The following is an 18233-nucleotide window of genomic DNA, read 5'->3' as shown; positions in this document are numbered from 1 at the left end:
TTCTGGACCATATCACCCTGCCACTCTCTCCCTTACCAAAGGCAAAATTGATTCAGTCAGAGACAGTTCACTGAACTGTCATGTGGTAAGCACTTAAGTTCGCCTGCAGTCTGAGGTGGCCTGGCATGAAAAGGTCTGCTTTGCCCATGCAGAAACATATAGAGAGCAGAGTCACCCCATTAGGAGCCTCACTTGGACAATACAGAGAAGGCCACGCGGTTAATACCAGGAAAAAAAGCTGACAATGGGACTAGTCAGGGTGATGTGCCATGAATTTCTGCTGCTCAGTTGAGGGAAGCTCATGACAAAAATTGTTGATTTCCAGGACCACCGTGAGACGTCAAATGACCTTCCATATCATCAGCCTCCATGAGGCACAGCTATACAGCTGTCCCTGGAATTCCTGTGAGATTTCCAGCTCCCTTACTGCAATATATAACATGGTCTCCCTTCTTCTACCCAGACTTATTCTTTAAAAATCTAGGTCAGGTCATGCCATTACTCTACTCAAAACCCTCTAACAGCTCCCCAGCTGAGAGTAAAAATCAAAGACTTTCCAATGGTTCCCAAGACTTTATATTCTCTGCCTCTAGCCACATTTGCCCCTTTGACATTCCTGGAACAGTATTGGCTCTTGCTGTTTCCTGTTCCTAACAATGTTCCTCCTCCAGTGACAACACAGCTCATTCTCAACCTTTCTTTAGATCTCTGCTCAAATACACTAAAGTCAGGGAAGCCTGCATTGACCACCTGATATAAAATAGCAACGTCTCCTCCCCAACACAGATCACAATCTGACATTTTATGTATATATGTATGTATGTATGTATGTATGTATGTATGTATGTATGTGTGTGTATATATACTTTTTTTTTAATTATCTGACTTTTATTTGATATCTTTTATGGACAAGCCCCATATGGACAAGAATAATTTCTTTTTGTTATCCTTTATGGGATATCCTTCTGCTCTGTAAAAACAAACCACATAATATTAAGTGCTATTCATTGAACTGCTCCAACTTTAGGTATTAACAAAATAAATTAACTCTTAATAGTAAAACAATGTTTTCTTAATATATCATGTAGTGGTAAATTGAAATAAATATCATATGGATGACATTTGAATTACTAGAGATATCATCCCTAAAGGACAGGACAAAGGAGTCCCAAATTCCACTACACAGAGCCACATGGTCATCGGAATAAGAGACTTTTCAATGCAATGATATTTATTCTTAAGATACTATACTTCAAAAAATAAATGCATTTGTTAATAGAACATGTAGATTTTCAGATGATTTTTTAATCAGTGAAAATACAGGCTCAAGAGGTATTATAGAATCATTAAAAATAATCTGCATTATATGGCTAAGTTCTCTACAACTATATAATAAAGTTTTGTTTCTTAAACTGGTAGATGAATACACAGGTGTTTTAATATTCTCCTTCATACTTTTTACTGAAAGATTTCATAATAGTTTTTTTATTGAACTCAGGTACATTTTAATAAAAGAAATAATGTTAAAATATTTATTATGTAACAAGAGTGAAAGGAGGATATTTTGAAAGATGTTCCTTATTGTGAGGTAGTACCAAGAAGTGGTTAGGGGCCCAGGCTCTGGAGACACACTGCCTGAGTTGGAATCTTAGCTCTGACACTTACTAGTCATTAACGTTAAAATGGAGCAAATTACTTAAACTTTCCGTACTTCAATTTCCTCACCTATAAAATGGGAACAATACTAATAATAAAGATATCCTAGTTGTATGTGTATATTTCAACTGCTCAGAACATTTCCTGGGGACAGTAAATGCTATATGTGTTTCTTATTTCTTTTTAATGGTTTTAAAGATGTCTGTAGGAAGACATTTGGAGACAGAGTTTGAATTTCAAGAGAGAAGTCTGAGTTAGAAGTACAAATCTAGGCATCACCGGGATACACACTCACACAGACACAGTCTTAGAACAGTGCCTAGCAGATAAGTACTATGTATATGAGAAAATGTTAACTATTATTATTTTAATATTATTAAACTTATTTTAATAACCATTTAAGAAGTCAATTGAATTTAAGCTTATTAAAATGACAATTAACACTTAAATAAAATGCATATAGCAGGTATTTCAATAAAGGTTTAATGAATGAAAATAATTTAGCAGTTATCTTTTTTGATTCATCATTATAAAAAGTGGAAACTGGAAAAAATATGACAATTTACATTTCTAAGATTATATTCAAAATCTAAATCTAAATTTAGTAGATAAAAGTAATAAAACAATTGCTAACAATTATGACTACAATAATCCTAGTTTTGTCTTGAAAACATTTTCAAATTTATTCATTCAGTTAATTTAGAATCAGTTTCAATATAAATGCATACATTTCATATGCATACGAGCCATATAAAAACATCCCCAAGTGGACTATAATTATCAATTATGTTCTTCAGGTTCCTTAGGCTTAAATGTCCTTGCCCAAAATAGTTGATAGTATTTTCCCAGGATTTGTATCTTATCCTCAAAAGTTTGGCTCATATATGGGTAGGACTGGACAGGATGGGGAGCACTGGCTGTCATTCACCATCTAAAGAAAACTTAAAGAGAAGTATGCACACCAGGTGGATGGTTTAAAATGAATTTTAAAATTCTTCTATCTCTATCATGCACCAAATATGCAGTATAAGATAATGTAGCAATTATTTTCTGCCTAAAAATGCTGATTTCCACTCACATTATAGCCAGCCCTACTATTTTTCCACTGCAGTCCCTTACGGGCAACAGTATCTCACTAAAGCACAATTGCATTAAGAATAAAGAGCAGAAGGGTTCTGGGATAATTAACAAAGATAAAAAGAACCCCAAGGAACACAGAGCAAGCACAGTTCCCTTCAGAGGATGAGGGAGGGAGAGAGGATGGTCCTGGGCCTAATATACTTATCACAATATTAGTTACCAGACATAAAGGCAGACAAAAATGGCTTTTTTTGGTTGCTGTTTTCCCAGTTCTGGAGGACTATTTATAGAGCAGGGTAAAAAGTGGCTATCCGGCCAATGGCCAGTTGAAAAACTGGATCGTTTATTAGAACAGTGACTGTAAAGTCACAAAAAATATCAAATTTTATTCTCAGGGTTCCTGCATTTGTATGAGTGGTATCACAAAAGAATATTATATCTCCTAGACTATTTTTTTCTGCACTCAGATTCTGAGGAAGAAATATGTCACTCATTGCTTCTCCCCCTATATGATTTTCCCCAGGGCAGGCAACCTTTTTCAACAAAGATTATCAAACAGGTTTATAGTATGTTAATCATTTATGGCTTTCAGAGTGCTGTTTATGATTTCTTTGCTTTTGAGAGGAAGAAAGTTAAGTTTATGCCTCAAAATGCTTAAGTAAAAATTGGTGATAAGTTTTTTGTAAGGGCTGAAGATAAGAGGCCATATTCTGATAGTTTTCCTGACAGTATGTATTACTGGCAATAATGTATCTAAGGGATTTTTCTCTGTTTTTGCACCTTCTTTGTGTGAGCCAATTAAGATAGGTGATGCTTTATTCTTCTACCTGTCTGAATGACTATATATTTTTCCTCTAATAAAAAGTACTAACTTGACAGATACCACCTTTATTACATATAACTAAGTGCTTACATTATTCAATTTTTTAAAAGTCTCATATAATTAATATGATTTCTACTGAAATGTATAATTACAACTAGGATATAACATGTTATTGGTTTTATAGAGAAAAGAGAAAAAATATTCTTGATAATTAAAGTTATTATTACTCAAAAACAAAACAGAAGGCTTTTTCAAGTGTATTTAGGGGAAAAAATCACACAAGAATTAAGAATTTTGCAAAAGTATTTTAACAAAACACTCAAATAAATTTCAATTAAATTTACTAAGCTTAATATTTCCAGTTACTTTTTATTTCTTTGCTTAATATATAAGAATAAAATCTTGTTATACATAAAAAAGCACTTAGGACTATAGATAATACTTTGGAACATCAAACTTACAGAAAGTCTGGCATCACCATGCAACTATAAGAGATTGTAATTTAACCCACATATCACCAACACCTTATTTGAAATATTCATTAAATAATCACATTTTAAGAAAAAAGAATTCAAAGATGACCATTATTTAAACATACTACAATCTTATTTTTTTAAAAAAAAACATAAGCCTATGGTAGTAAGAGCAAAATGTTCAATAAACACTAGAACTGAGCATTTGCACTCACAAATTGCTATCTTTAGTGTATTTGATCAATTACAATATTTAGCAAGAGATAACAATGACTATAATAAGCTAAATCTAAACCTAGAAAATAAGCTATGGCCATGCCACCCTGAACAAGACAGATCCTGTCTGATCTTGGAAGCTAAGAAGGGTCAGAGCTGGTTAGTATTTGGATGGGAGAACACCTAGGAAGACCAGGTGCTGTAGGCATAAAAAATAGAAAATAAGGAATTGTAAACTGACAAGGTCCTTTCAATCTGTGAAGTCAACCAAGGGTTGCCTCATCTAAAGAAAAAAACAAAAAAAGAACAACAACAACAACAAAAAAAAAAAACCCTAGAAAATAAGCCTAATGTAAAAACAATAGAAAAAAAAAATTTGTCTCTTCACTGGCTCTGTGACTCCATCTATTTTCTCCTTATACATAGATATTTCAGAAAGAAGAAGCTCCCATGCACTAAATAATAATTTTCAACTTTTTCCTGTACCTTTTCTCCCCTAAATTCATCTGATCAGAAGAGTTTTCATTTGCTTGCTGGTAAATCCTACAAAAAGTCCAATCAATTTATCCATGGTGATCTCCCTCTGAGCTTCAAATAGGTAGTAAAACAGAAAAGTTCAAAGCAGTTGGAAAAGCAGTAAGGTTCCAAAGGATGCCAGTTGAGATCTTTTGTTGAGAAAAATCTACTTCCTAAGTCAACAGTTCAAACACACTTCACAGCTGGAGGCTAGGGTCTTTGGAAAATGAAAAATCTTCTCGCCACTTCAATCAGCAGGTTTAAAATGCTCCACATCCATAGTGGGGTAGATGTGGCCCTCAACCATCAGAAAATCAATGGCTTCCTTGATGGCCTTGGCACTCAGGCTGCGAAGCTTGGTCTGGAGCTAGTGGATGCTCTTGCCTTCATGGTGAGGACACTCATGAATCAAACGCAGCACCTCCTTCCAGTTGAAGTTCAGGTGAGACTCGCCGTCCTCTGGAGCCTTATCCACTTTAGATGGAGCAACGGGTGCACTTTCCCCAGAGGCCTCTTGGAGGGTTTTATCCAGTATCATGTGCGCATCGACTGTTTCCAGAATATGTGAGTTGAACTCGTTCATGTGTTCCAGAACGCGAATCTTCAATACCTCAAGGCTCCTCACCTCCGCAGAACCTCTGAGGATACCGAACCCTTTGGCATACACTCCCATTGGACAGGGAGTCGCCCCTGCTTTGTTTAATCTCTACTGAGAAAGTGGCAGGCATGGATAGGCTTGGCAGTCATATCATCAATCTTGTAAAGAATGTAGTATGTGGCTCTCTCCACCTTCCTGATGATCCCTACAATTGAGACCTGGGAAACCTCTATTCCTCTAACCTTGAAAACATTGTCGACCACAGCGGCCATGAGCAGCTGGTTTACAGAAGGTATAATGTCATGGATTCAAGCTCTGGATCTTGGAGTCCTCAGAGCGGGAGCTGCACCACCCGGAGAAAACCCATTTTTACTCATCTTAACATCAGTTCAGGTGTATGAAGCAGTAGGATTTGGCACTAGTCAGCGAGTACCTCAGGCGAGCACTGACCTCTTTGAGGGCTACCAACCAATGCATGACCTGTGATGACACCAGCAGCCTTACAACACTTGTGGAATCAATCAGCTACCAGACTGCAGCTGGCTTCAGCCAATCTGATACATGCTAGGCTACATTTTTAAAGTCCCGTGTGCAATTTCATGCCTCTCCGCCATCTTATAGAAATGCATTTTTGCTAGGTTCACCCCCCACCTCATTATGCCTAAATGTCACAACTTTTTCTATAGTCCTTCTTAAAAAGATCAATTTATTCACTCATTCAATAAACTAACCATTCAAGAGAAATTTCAGAACACATAAATGAACTATGATAAAATGCTGTAGATGGGGAGAGGCCAGGTGAGATGGGGGGATGGGAAGGCAGAGGGGACAAGTGGAGAAGTGCCACCATGGTTACTATTCTGAAGGAACTCACTTCCTTGTTCAAATCATTAAAACCAGAAGCATACTCCTACTATAATCACTTATTAAATATCGATTTATTCATTTGTTCAATCAACATTTCAACAGAAATTTTTGAACACGTACCTGAACTATGGCAGAGTGCTGTGGGAGTGGGGGGAGCCAGAGGCAAGGGGATAAGCTGGTGAGGGCGACAGGGTTGGGGTTACATCGAGGGGATTGGAAGGTGGGGGACAGGAGGAACCACCACCATGGTTACTGTTCTCAAAGAACTCACATCTTTGTTCAAATCATTAAAACCAGAAGCATTCTGGAAGAAACAGCAAGATGGCCACCTTTGAACGATTATCGCATTGAAAGGTAAATTACATCTTACCACTGCCTTTTTATTTATTTTTTATTGTAGAATTACAGTTTTCCAGTTATTCTGCCAACTGCACTATAGGTAAAAATAAATAATAGTTGACCATCGAATGAGGGTCCACTTATACTACATAGTTCAGACCTGCATTGTTCAGGGGTCAGTTGGTAGCTGGGAATCAATGCTACCCATTTTTGACTTAGCTGGCAATCATCGCCCCTAATCCCTGTGTTGTTCAAAGGTCAATTGTAATATGATATATTTCAATTTGTGCATAAATCTAAATGGAATGTCAGAGCTCTAAATTATTTTAAAGGCTCTGTGGATAGGTCAGAGAAGTACAAGATGTGGCCCCATTACATATTAGGAAAAACATAAATAAAATTAAAATACGGTTTCTATATACTCTTACCATTAATTTCTGAATTTAAGACCTACCAATTGTGTAAGCAGATTCCAAAATACTTTCATATTATACTGAAAATTTATTTTATTTATAAAAACATTTTGGGTGTAATTAATTTCAAGGCTTTTTTATTGTTAATAAAGGAACATCAGTTATTGGAATACATCATTGGTAAGGAACTTCTTAAAAATCCTTTGTAGCTTGGTAATAGCCTAAATGTATAGAGTTTTGAAGAATTTATTAATACTTCCTCTCTTGTTTTTATTGGTTAAAATAATTTCATTGTGCTATTCCAAATTATAGAAATGTATGAGTAATATCACTAAAACTTGTAGAAGAATGTAAAATTATATTTATTTCTCAGGTTAAAAAGAAATACTATCATAGAACCAATATACTGAATTTGTTTTACAAATAAATATATAATCATTATATGAGTACACAGATTTCCATGTAAATATGCATAATTAATGTCTGGATCCATGTTTATATAATCAAAGAGGAATTGACATCCAAGTAATATTTGTGTTTTTAAAACTGCACATTATTAGAGATCAGATTAACTATATTTCTTAAATGTTTACAACCTCATAATCAGACTGCTTTATTAGCTAACATCAGCCTTCTCATCATAAAATCCTGAGGTTCAAATGACGTGACTGATTATATTCCCAACAATTATATACAGTACAGGTTGTATGAATTATACCAAAACTATAAGAATCACGTACCTGACAGGATTGCTGGTTAAAGAAACCCTCAGGGATTCTAGGCAGTTAAGAAGTTTCTCATCTGAAATACCAGATCGTAATTCATGAACATATTCTTGGGAAGACAGGGTGCATTCATGTTTGCTGTTTCTCAGCCCTCCCTATATTAAAAAAAAAAAAAAAGATATCATTTAAGACAACAGGTTTAAGAAAAAACACACTTTTAAGATAAAATAATGCATAAACTGTGCAAATATTTTAGTATTTAAAAATGTGTGCAGAGTGCCAGGCACTTAAAAATGTGTGGTCATAGAATTGATGTGGTAAAATCATGTTGTATATATCTCAACATTCCCCTCAGCCTCATTTAAAAGAAAATTACACTGCTGGTGCTCATGACCTGAATAGAATATGGGCTTGAGTTGCAAAAAGTATCACTGACAGGAATGCTTAAATTTACAATCCAGGCATTAGGATTAACATTTGCTGGTCCTCCTTAACCCACAGGATAAACATTTATAAATCATCTTATTAATTTTCCTAGCTATTTATGTTCTATTCCCCAAAACACAGTGAACAAAATTTACTATAAAACATTACCCAAATCTACTGAAATATATCAGAGTTTCATCCTATCAAAAAACAAGTGAAAACAGTTATTAAAATGTAAAACAACATAGTCTCCAAATAGCATGTTAGTTTAAACAATTAGTCTAAAAGATTCACCAATTATCAACTATTATTTTCTAACTTTGTTACTCTCGTGTTGTAGGTTAATCTTTAAAAAGTCATTAAATGCATTTATCTGATAGTGACTAGTTTTTAGCTTAATTTCCAATATGCGTGGGGTTATTTCTAGAACTCATCTCATCACAGCTCTTTAGCTTCATCACTTTGTTATAACTATGTAAGTAGTTTGGGATAAAGGCTGGGAGGAAAACATCAATACATTCATTGTATTAATAACTCAAAGTTTCACATTCTAGACACACATAATCATAACTGCCCCTTTCCTATATTACAGACATATCTCACTGAATCAAAACTCTAGCTTGAGTCCCATTTTCTAAATTCAAACAAATTACACTCGGTTTCTGCTAAGTACCTTAGCTACAATAAGGAAGGCAATTTTTTTTTCCCATTTGGTAGAAGTCATCATTAGAGGATACAGAATTATTAAAAAAAAAAAAAAGAAGAAGAAGAAGAAGAAGAAGAAGAAGAAGAAAAAGAAACAAACGAACAAACAATGTGTTAATAATGAGAAATGGATTCCCTAGGGTTTCATACTATTTGGCTTTTGATTGAGAATGCCTTCTCAATATAGAAATTGTCAATCATTCTTAATGTCTGAATTTTTAAAAATTCCATTAAATAGTAAACATTTAAAGTCTGACAAAGTTTTATGTAAGAGAACCATTCCCTTATAGCACTGTGGCACTATCACTCCTACAGTACGTCACACATTAGGGCAGAGGTCATTATTTGTATCTGTCTCTCTTCTAGAATGGAAGTCCACATATGCCAAGTACCTAACACAGTGAATGCATTTGGTGACCCTCAACAAAAGTGTGCTGTTACTGAATCTGTTCATAACAATTACAGAACAAGAAATATAACTCCATACTTTTAGTTCCCAAATTTTATGTATTGGCCACTGACCTGATTTCTCTTGCTTTGTTAGGATATACAGTAGATGTTCAAGAAGTCTACTGAATATATCACCACATATATGGCACAGTAAGTAAAACCATCACCGTGAAATCATTTCCACATTTCTATAACTTTTTAATCCATCTCTTAAGGCTACAAACCCACAAAGAATAAGAGCGAGCAAACATTTACAGCATAAAATTGGGCACGTTTACTGCCACATACCACTTTCATATGATCCTCAAACATTTTTTCTTAATTAATGGATAACAAGGCCCTACTGAGCCTCCCCTGGAGGCTTGTATATAAAGCTTATTCCTGTAGAATGACCTTTGTATTTGCTGTTTTCTCTTCCTAGAAGACTTTGACCCCTGACCTCGCCATTGATGGCTCTCATCATTTAAGTTTCAGCCCAACAGTCTTCTCCCCTCCACACCAATTATCATCACAACACCATTTGAATCCTCACTTATAGTATTAGCTTTATATAAGTTTAGCGCTTTGTTTACTGGGTCTAACTCATTAAAACATAAGCTCTATGAGGCAGGAATCTCACCTACCCTGTTCACCACTGTATCTCCAGATCTTAATACTGTTCTTAGCACACAGTAAGTACTCAATACATATTTCTTGAATGGCTGGAGGATAAACAAATGGATGAATGACTAATGAGTTTCAACATGCTGAAGCTTCCAAATTCCTTTCACTTCAAAATATGACAGTTCTGAGACGTTCCATTGCAATATGTTCAGAAATGCTAGTATAGAACAGGTAAATTGAGACAGTGCATGATAGCATGCTGGGGACAGCTCAAACTGCCACTGGGTTTGAATCATGGCCCCCTCACTTACCTTCCAGGTAATCTTGGAGCAGGCTATTGAACTAATCTCTATAAACCTATTTGTTCATCTATGATAAAGGGATAATAAACACGCACCCCACGTGTTTATTATCAGGATTAAGACAATGCATATAAAGTGCCTAACACAGGCATTTTCGTATGTGTTGTCTCACAGAGTAAGCTTCTCAGAAAATGTTAGTTCTCTTCTTCCGTGTGGTCATGGCTGAAACACTCTTTATGAACATTTGGGCCAGCCCACCACCTTGGGACTCACCCCTCCCCCAAATCTTAGAAAAAAATTTAAATTATGTAATTTAGGATACTCTGTGGTTATAACGAGTGGAAATAAACGAGCTAATGGAGCAGGACAGAAAATATATAGCCTTACATAATAAATGCCTTTTATCAAGTTTAGAAGGACTAAGTTCATATTTGAAAATTATGAAACATGATAGCATGTAAAGACTAGACTGGCCCTTAAAGATCAGCTCTTCTATTATCCTCATTACAGAAACAGAAAATCGAGGTGATTGCCCAAGTTCACATCATTAGTGAGGTTGTGAGAATAAAACACTAATGTTCTAGTCCTCAGGTTACTTCTTTTTCCCCCACTATATGTCACTTTTTCCCAATATTGAATAAAAAAATTAAAGCAACAAGTGTCTAGTTCCAAAGTCTCTATAACAAAATGTCAAAGTAGCTTCAGCATAATCAATATGGTACAAAATAATATTTTAAAAATCACCAAAAAACAAAACAGTGCAATAGATTAAACTAATTCTCACTGTATATAATAAGGCTGTAATACAAGAATGGCTTATTCTTAACATCCTGTTCTGATACTGAACAAAGGAAACAACTAGATAATGGATGGATAATAATCGACATTTTAATTAGCTGCTCTGTATGAGATTAATGAAAATTACCACTGTGCCCATTTGATCTTTAAAAAATAATGCAGATGAAGTTAGCAATTAGCATACATCATGCTACTCCAAAGCTGGGTGAACAAAAAGCTTTCCTAATTTGAAGCCATTCCTTAGTTTGAAAATCATTAGGACGGAGACACTTGTCAGTGTGACTATGCTTGTATTATTCTAATACACTACACAAAGAACCAAAAGATACTTCGGGTCAGTTTAATAATCACATCTCCTACCCTGATATAAAATGTTAATATCAAAACCAGATAAGCAGTATTCTAAAAGGAGCATTTTAAGTTTTTGCAGTAGAGATACCACTTCACTTCCGATTTTATGTCTGAGCACGCTCTGTCATTCTTTAATGTAAATACAGATTTACTTATAATTCGAGGAAAAGCTTCATAGTTCTAAGCTGTAAAGGTATTTGGCAGCAGACACTAGGAAGAACATATTGATTGTAAACAGATCTTTTAAACTACAGCATGCAGACAAATAGCAATTACTATCAGTGGTGTCATCTTCAAATAGGAAGGACAATATTATTGTTGTGAAACAGTTACATTGTTACTAAGATTGATCATGATCTGAAACCCTAATATAATCAGGTTTCTTTGGCTACTTTAATCAAGTGAATTTCTTATCTATCATTGCAGTTCTCTGAAAAAGCAATGTTGGAGACTAACAAATTTGGAATTATATCTACAAAGGTTCACAGTATTGTTGAGAGGCTCCTTAAACTTTAAAAGCATAGGAAATCAAAAAGCCATTTTCCTTATCATCAGTTCCTTGAGTTCCCATAGGAAAAGGATACACAAAACAAGTGCCTGATCCAAGTCAATCTACCTATTTATTCTAATAGCAATACATTTGGTGGGCTATGCTATTCTGAATGCTAAACTTTAGAGGGCTCCTCTCCAGTTAGAAAAAAAACATCTCATAAAGGGAGATTATTAAAATAATTCATTTATCCAAAAATACAAAATATATATTAAAACAAATGTATTACGACAAGATTTCAAATAATTACATATGCAATTTGCAGTGAAAATTCTTTAACTTGCATGAAAAAATGTACCATAAAAGATACTACGTATTATCTGTTCACAGTCTGTAAAATAAAAACCTACACAGAAAATTATCACCCTGAGATAACTCCATATAGTGTCATTTCCCATTTTAGGACACATTTTTAACACCTTTTCAGAGGCTGAAAGTAATATGTAAAATAAGAGAACATATCTTAACTTCTAGAACAGAAAAAAAAAAGCTTTTTTTACAGTAATGTAGATGCATCATAATTCTTCAGATTATACATACCATTTGTTCAAAAAGGATTTGACTAAGTTTATTTAAATATGATTATCTAAAATGTTTAAAGAAAGGTATAAGATTTTCCGTGAGAAATCATTTATAGTATACTTATTGAAGCCTCTGTATATCAAATATCAGATTAAGCATTTCACCCTCAAATTATAGACTCTAAAACCATCACAGAACAAATACTTAAATTATTCTTTGAGCACATGTTATGCTAGCAATGCCAAGTGCACAAAGAAACTCTAAACATGCATTTAAATTCTGTGGCCCTATTATTTCTTGTTGTGAAACACACTTAATTTATAAAGTATGGAGGAAAATACTTCATAATAATATCAAATAATTACTCAATTAAACACAATAACTTTTAATTTTAACAATAACTGAGACAAAAGGGTAATGATATTTTAATAAGTAGAATGTTGACCCCAAAACACTGAACTTCACTTCTCGTAAAACATTCTTGTAAAACAACCTCATTTGATCTAGACACTCTCAGACACATCAATAACCAAAAGCTAAACCACTATTAAATGATTTGCTAAGAAAGCTAATTAAAATATTTAATGATATTCAAAATTAGTCAATCTGTATAATAAGCAATCAGTCTGACATGTTTCTCTTTCATATCAAACACAATAAATGTGTGGTCTATCCATACTTGCTTTTTAAAACTAGTACTTAGCAATTATGGTGGACGGTGTGTATATAGGTGAATAAAACCAAATAAATCTTGAAAACTACAGTGTGACTACTAGCATTTTTTATGAGTCCTTATCATCACCCTCAGTACTTGATAAAAGAAAGCTTAAGCATTATGTTTATATTTGATTTGACAAATGCCCTTGGGATATATTAGATAATGAAATGTAAACAGATAGAAAGTAACCCAGGGATTCTTAACCCCGGGTTCCAATTCAGGGAATATATAAACTTGGAAGGGGAAAACTAACATCTTTGTTTTCAGTAACCGCTAACTTGAATTCAGCATCTATTTCAATTATGAACGTAGACAACAGATCACAGTTTAAGCTGCACCTTCGACTTGGTTACTGTGACGCACAGAAGTCACAGATATTATCCTATCACACCACATACACCACGTTTGTGTTAGTTTTTCAAAATGTCACTTCTGCTCACCATTTCTTCAAAATTACCCTAGTTATATATAGAGGCTGCCACTTTGTCTTGTTATTTAACAAATATTGTAAAGAAGCATATTACTATGTCTCGATTTTTAATTAAACTTTCTATTTTGGGATCATTGCAAATACACATGCAGTTGTAAGAAAAATGCAGAGAAATCCTTTGTTTCCCTGGTAACATGGTAACATCTTACAAAACTATATTACAATATCATAACTGAGATACTGACAGTGAGAAATCCCACCTGTTTTATTCAGAGTTCCTTAGTTTTACTTGCACTCGTTTGTCTATGTGTGTGGGGGGTGTGTATTTAGTTCTCTGCAGTTTGATCACATGCAGATTCATGTAACCAACCACCAAAATCAAGATACAGAATAGTTCCATTGCTGCAAAGATCTCTCATGTTGCCCTGTCATAACCACACTCAAATCCCTCTCACAACCTTCCATCCCTGGCAACCACTAATCTATTCTACATTTCTATAAATTTTGTCTTTTCAAGGATGTCATATGCTGGAAATCATGCAGTAGTAACCCTTTGGCACGGCTTTTTTTCATTCAGCATAAATGTTATTTATGAGTCATACATGTTATTGCACATATCACTAGTTTGTTCCTGTTAATTGCTGCGTGGCATTCCATGATATGGATATACTACAATTTTTTAACCAGTCACTCATTGAGGACATTTAGGTTTTTTTCCCATTTTTGTACTTTATGAATAAAACTATTACAAACACTGTACACATGTTTTTGTGTGAACGTAAGTTTCTATTTCTCTGGAATGTGTCATACTTTTTAAAAATAATTTAATAAGTAGATTTTAATATAACTGACTTTATTTTTAAACCTATGTATTTTATGTTTTACATTTAAAAACATGATTCTGAAAAGGTGCCAATAGGTTCACTGCCAAACAGTCTCATGGCACAAAACAAGTTAAGGACCCTTACGATAACCTGTTTCTGCTATTTTATAATCATACTACATTTATTTTATTCACTGCCCTAGGAAGGGAGAAACAACATGCTATCATTTTAAATAGGGAAGTCTCATCTATGCAAATAACTACTTAAGAAAATGGGCAGAATTTGATCGATGATAATGTCCAATAAGATAACCAAAATATCTGGCATACCCAATTTATTCATGTACCATTGAAACATAAGAACAATAGTGAAAACTTTTCAGGATTTGTTATGTTGGGCAAAGACAATAAAAACATTTCGATGTAATGTTTTCTTTCCCTGCTTTACCATTTCTAAGATCCAATTCTAAGAGTAACTTTAGACCCTGTAACAAAGCCAGTTTAATAATACTTTTGTAGATTATAAACTTTTCCTACAGCCTAGATAGAAATTACGTTTTAAGCAGGTAATGAAGCTATGAATTGTAAATGAAATAAAGCAAAATTCCTTCCACAAAACAAAAAATTATCCCATTATTTTCAAACCCCTAGCCTTCTAAACATTTTAATAAGTGCTATCAGTCAAAATGAACACACTGAATTTTATTCAATTCCTTGCCTACCTATCTCAATAGTTTATCAACAGTAAAATATCCAAAGGATAGGAAAACAAGGAAAAAGTAAAAGATCTGTGATTAATTGACATGTAAATAAATGGATGAGTGTCTTTAGCACTGAATGAGAGTCATAGATTTAGATATTAAAAATGCCTTACATTTCTATTGCACAAATACCTTTCACAACTTTTCCTATACACCCCTTTATTTGAATCTAACTAACAGGGGAAGATATTACTAAAACTATTTTTCTCTTTTGAAGTTATGAAAATTGAACAATGGAGAAGTCATGACTTATCTGAGACTATAACTAGCAAATAATTTTCAGAAAGAGGCAGGAACTTAAAATAGTTCTTTTCTGAAGACAGTACAAAACTATCTTCAAGGAGACACAATTTGTTCCCAATGTAGGATTATAACAAAAAGAGGAAAAGTGGACAAAAAATTTCAGAAATATTCCTTAACTCTCAACGGCTGTGTGAATTTAGTCAAGTTTTCACTTGACCTACTAGATCTCAGGTTACTTATGTGAAAAAATGGAATAATAAAGTATTCTCAGGGTTGTAAGGATGAAATAAGATTCCAGGGAAAATAAAATGCCTGGTAAATAATGTAAACACTCAATGTCTGCTGCCATTATATATTATTTCATCATTAAATGAATAATTTCTCTAAAAATTGTCTAGTGAAAGAAATGTTGGTGTTATGAAATTATTAGTTTCTGGTCAAGTTATTCAGGTGGTGCTAAGGTGGGCTGCTTATCTTTCTGAGTTCAGTAAAGGACTTCTATCTTAGGTAGATTAGGTTATTATTTTCAAATAGTATTCTGAAGGTCTAGAGAGTTCCTTAAGGTGCTTTCAGGGCTCCTTTGGAGGCTGAGGAAGGAATGGTCAAAAAAGATGGCTCATCGAGGGGGTCTCCAGATCCTCTCCTCCCTCAGTAAGGAAGACATTTGCATGTCTATCTGTTTTATATATTCCTATTCCACATATGGTTTCTTATGGAAAAGATGCTTTGATGTTGAATAAAGTTTTAAGTCCACTGAGCTAGATGATCTCAAAGGTCCTGCCCTTTTGAACCTATGATTCAGAATATGCTACTATTCATATACTAAAGCCGGAGCTTTTCTTTTTTTGAGTATAAAATTTTAATGGCCATATTCTCTGCACACTCATAGATTAGACAGGTTTCCACTTTTTTTTCACAAAATACTGCAAAGAGACAAGGCATCTATCTCTTATTGTGCATATGGTGTCCCTTTCCTATTAGAATATTCCCACTCAACATTTATTGAGTTCCCATGAGGTTCTAGGAACTGGGAGTACAGAGATAAGTCAGGACATACCCTTGTCATCAAAGAGCTTACTCTTTGGGGTGGGAATGAGGGACAAAAGCAGACTGTTATTAACAATGTGGTAAGTGCTATAACAGAAGTATATAAGGGGAGGTATGGGAATTTAAAGGATAGATGGTCTGATCCTATTTGGGGAAAGAAGGTCAAAGCAAGGTGTAAAAGGTAAGGACACAGTCATCAAAGCAGACAAGGTTCTTTTTGTCAGAAGGCACAATAAACATTGAGGCATCATCTTTGGTGACTTGCTAGTAGATCAATAAATCTGGAGGTGAGGGCTAATGTTGCTCAAACTAGGATACTCAAATACATTCTTAATGGCCTCTGAGCTGCATAAGGTAATTTTAAAATTCTGCAGTTTCATTTCTTAAGATAATATTTACCACCTATAGATAGATTTCTTTCTGTCACCACATATTTGATCCCTTTTACCCCATCTACCTCCCTCCTCCTCCTCCCCCCTACCCTCTGGTAACCACTAGTCTATAGTCCATGTTCATGAGTCTCTGTTTGTCCTGTTTGCTGCTTTTAGGATTATATCCCACATATAAGTAATATTATGTGGTTTTCGACTTTTTCTGTCTGGCTTATTTTGCTTAGCATGATTATCTTGAGGTTCATCCATGTTGTCGCAAATAGCAGTATATCATCTCTTCTTATGGCTGAGTAATATTCCATTGTATATATGTACCACAGCTTCTTTAGCCAATCAACTATTGTAGGACACTTCGGTTTCTTCCATGTCCTGGCCAGTGTGAATAATACTGCTATGAACATCAGTGTGCAATTATCTTTTCGGATATGAGTTTTCAAGTCTTTGGGGTAAATACCCAGTAGAGGGATTGCTGGATCAGATGGTAAATCAATTCTTATAAATATAAATATATATACACATATAAATATATATACATATATAAATATATACATATATAAATGTGTGTGTGTGTGTGTGTGTGTGTGTGTGTGTGTGTGTGTGCGCCTTACTGTTGAACTATATACCTGAAAGTTACTGGATTTCATTAATCAATGTCACCATTAAAAAATAAATTAATTTAAAAAAAAGAATATGATAAAGCTACGCATGATCTGAATCATCGGGATAACCATGTTGTAACAATATCCTGCCATCTAATCTCAGTAAATCTCAGTAACCACCTTTGCACTTAGAATCAAACTGTTACTGGGAAGTATGACTTTCATTATCTCAGGCTAATAAGAACAGAGATGACCTTAGTATGAAAGCAATGCATTTTTACCAAATAAAGACCAACTGGTATTACAGCTTGCTATACTAATCAAAATTTAATTCCAGATGGAATAGAGAAAATTGGTGGTATAATTTTGTCATCCTATAGCACTCTAGGCACAGAACTCAAAAATGCTTGCACTGTAGTATCTTCATCACATTGTGAATAGCATTTAGGTTCAGGAAAACAGCATTTATTCCTTAAAATAATGTTAATTGAAGTTTTATTGGTTTTGTATTTTTTCTTTTATATTTATTTTAAAAGTTATATAAGAACTATTGGCATGGTTTATAGACGCCTTTAAAAGGGGTCTATATTTTGCTCAAATTTGAGAAACTGCCATAGGCATGAAGAAGATACTGGAAGGATTTAGGCTGTGGAGTAACAAATATATCTGTATTGTAAATGATGGCTTGAGCAGGGAAGTGTGTAGAAAAATAGCTGAGAGAGAGAATAAAAGCAGCAGATTGTTTAGTCTTTTAAAATCATCAGGGAAGAATATGATGTGCTAACCATTAACATTGCAGTTAGAAAG

General features: G+C 34.3%; 2 protein-coding genes across 2 annotated transcripts in view; both read right to left on the bottom strand.

The window, feature by feature from the left end:
• Positions 1-18233, bottom strand: part of DIAPH2 (diaphanous related formin 2) — a 791459-nt gene that overhangs the window by 614401 nt on the left and 158825 nt on the right. Inside the window, exon 4 of the mRNA XM_011371113.2 lies at positions 7722-7861. Coding sequence (XP_011369415.1) covers positions 7722-7861 — 140 coding nt within the window. The remainder of the gene's footprint in view (positions 1-7721; positions 7862-18233) is intronic.
• Positions 4950-6532, bottom strand: RPA4 (replication protein A4). Its single transcript, XM_023537230.1, is given in 2 exon segments — positions 4950-5454; positions 5457-6532. Coding segments are annotated over 2 exon segments (726 nt in total). The 5' UTR covers positions 5740-6532; the 3' UTR covers positions 4950-5011.

This window comes from Pteropus vampyrus, unplaced genomic scaffold (assembly GCF_000151845.1).
Source record: "Pteropus vampyrus isolate Shadow unplaced genomic scaffold, Pvam_2.0 Scaffold184, whole genome shotgun sequence".
Taxonomy (NCBI): Eukaryota; Metazoa; Chordata; class Mammalia; order Chiroptera; family Pteropodidae; genus Pteropus; species Pteropus vampyrus.
Note: the sequence above shows the minus strand (reverse complement) of the source record. Positions and strands in the feature narration are given on the sequence as shown.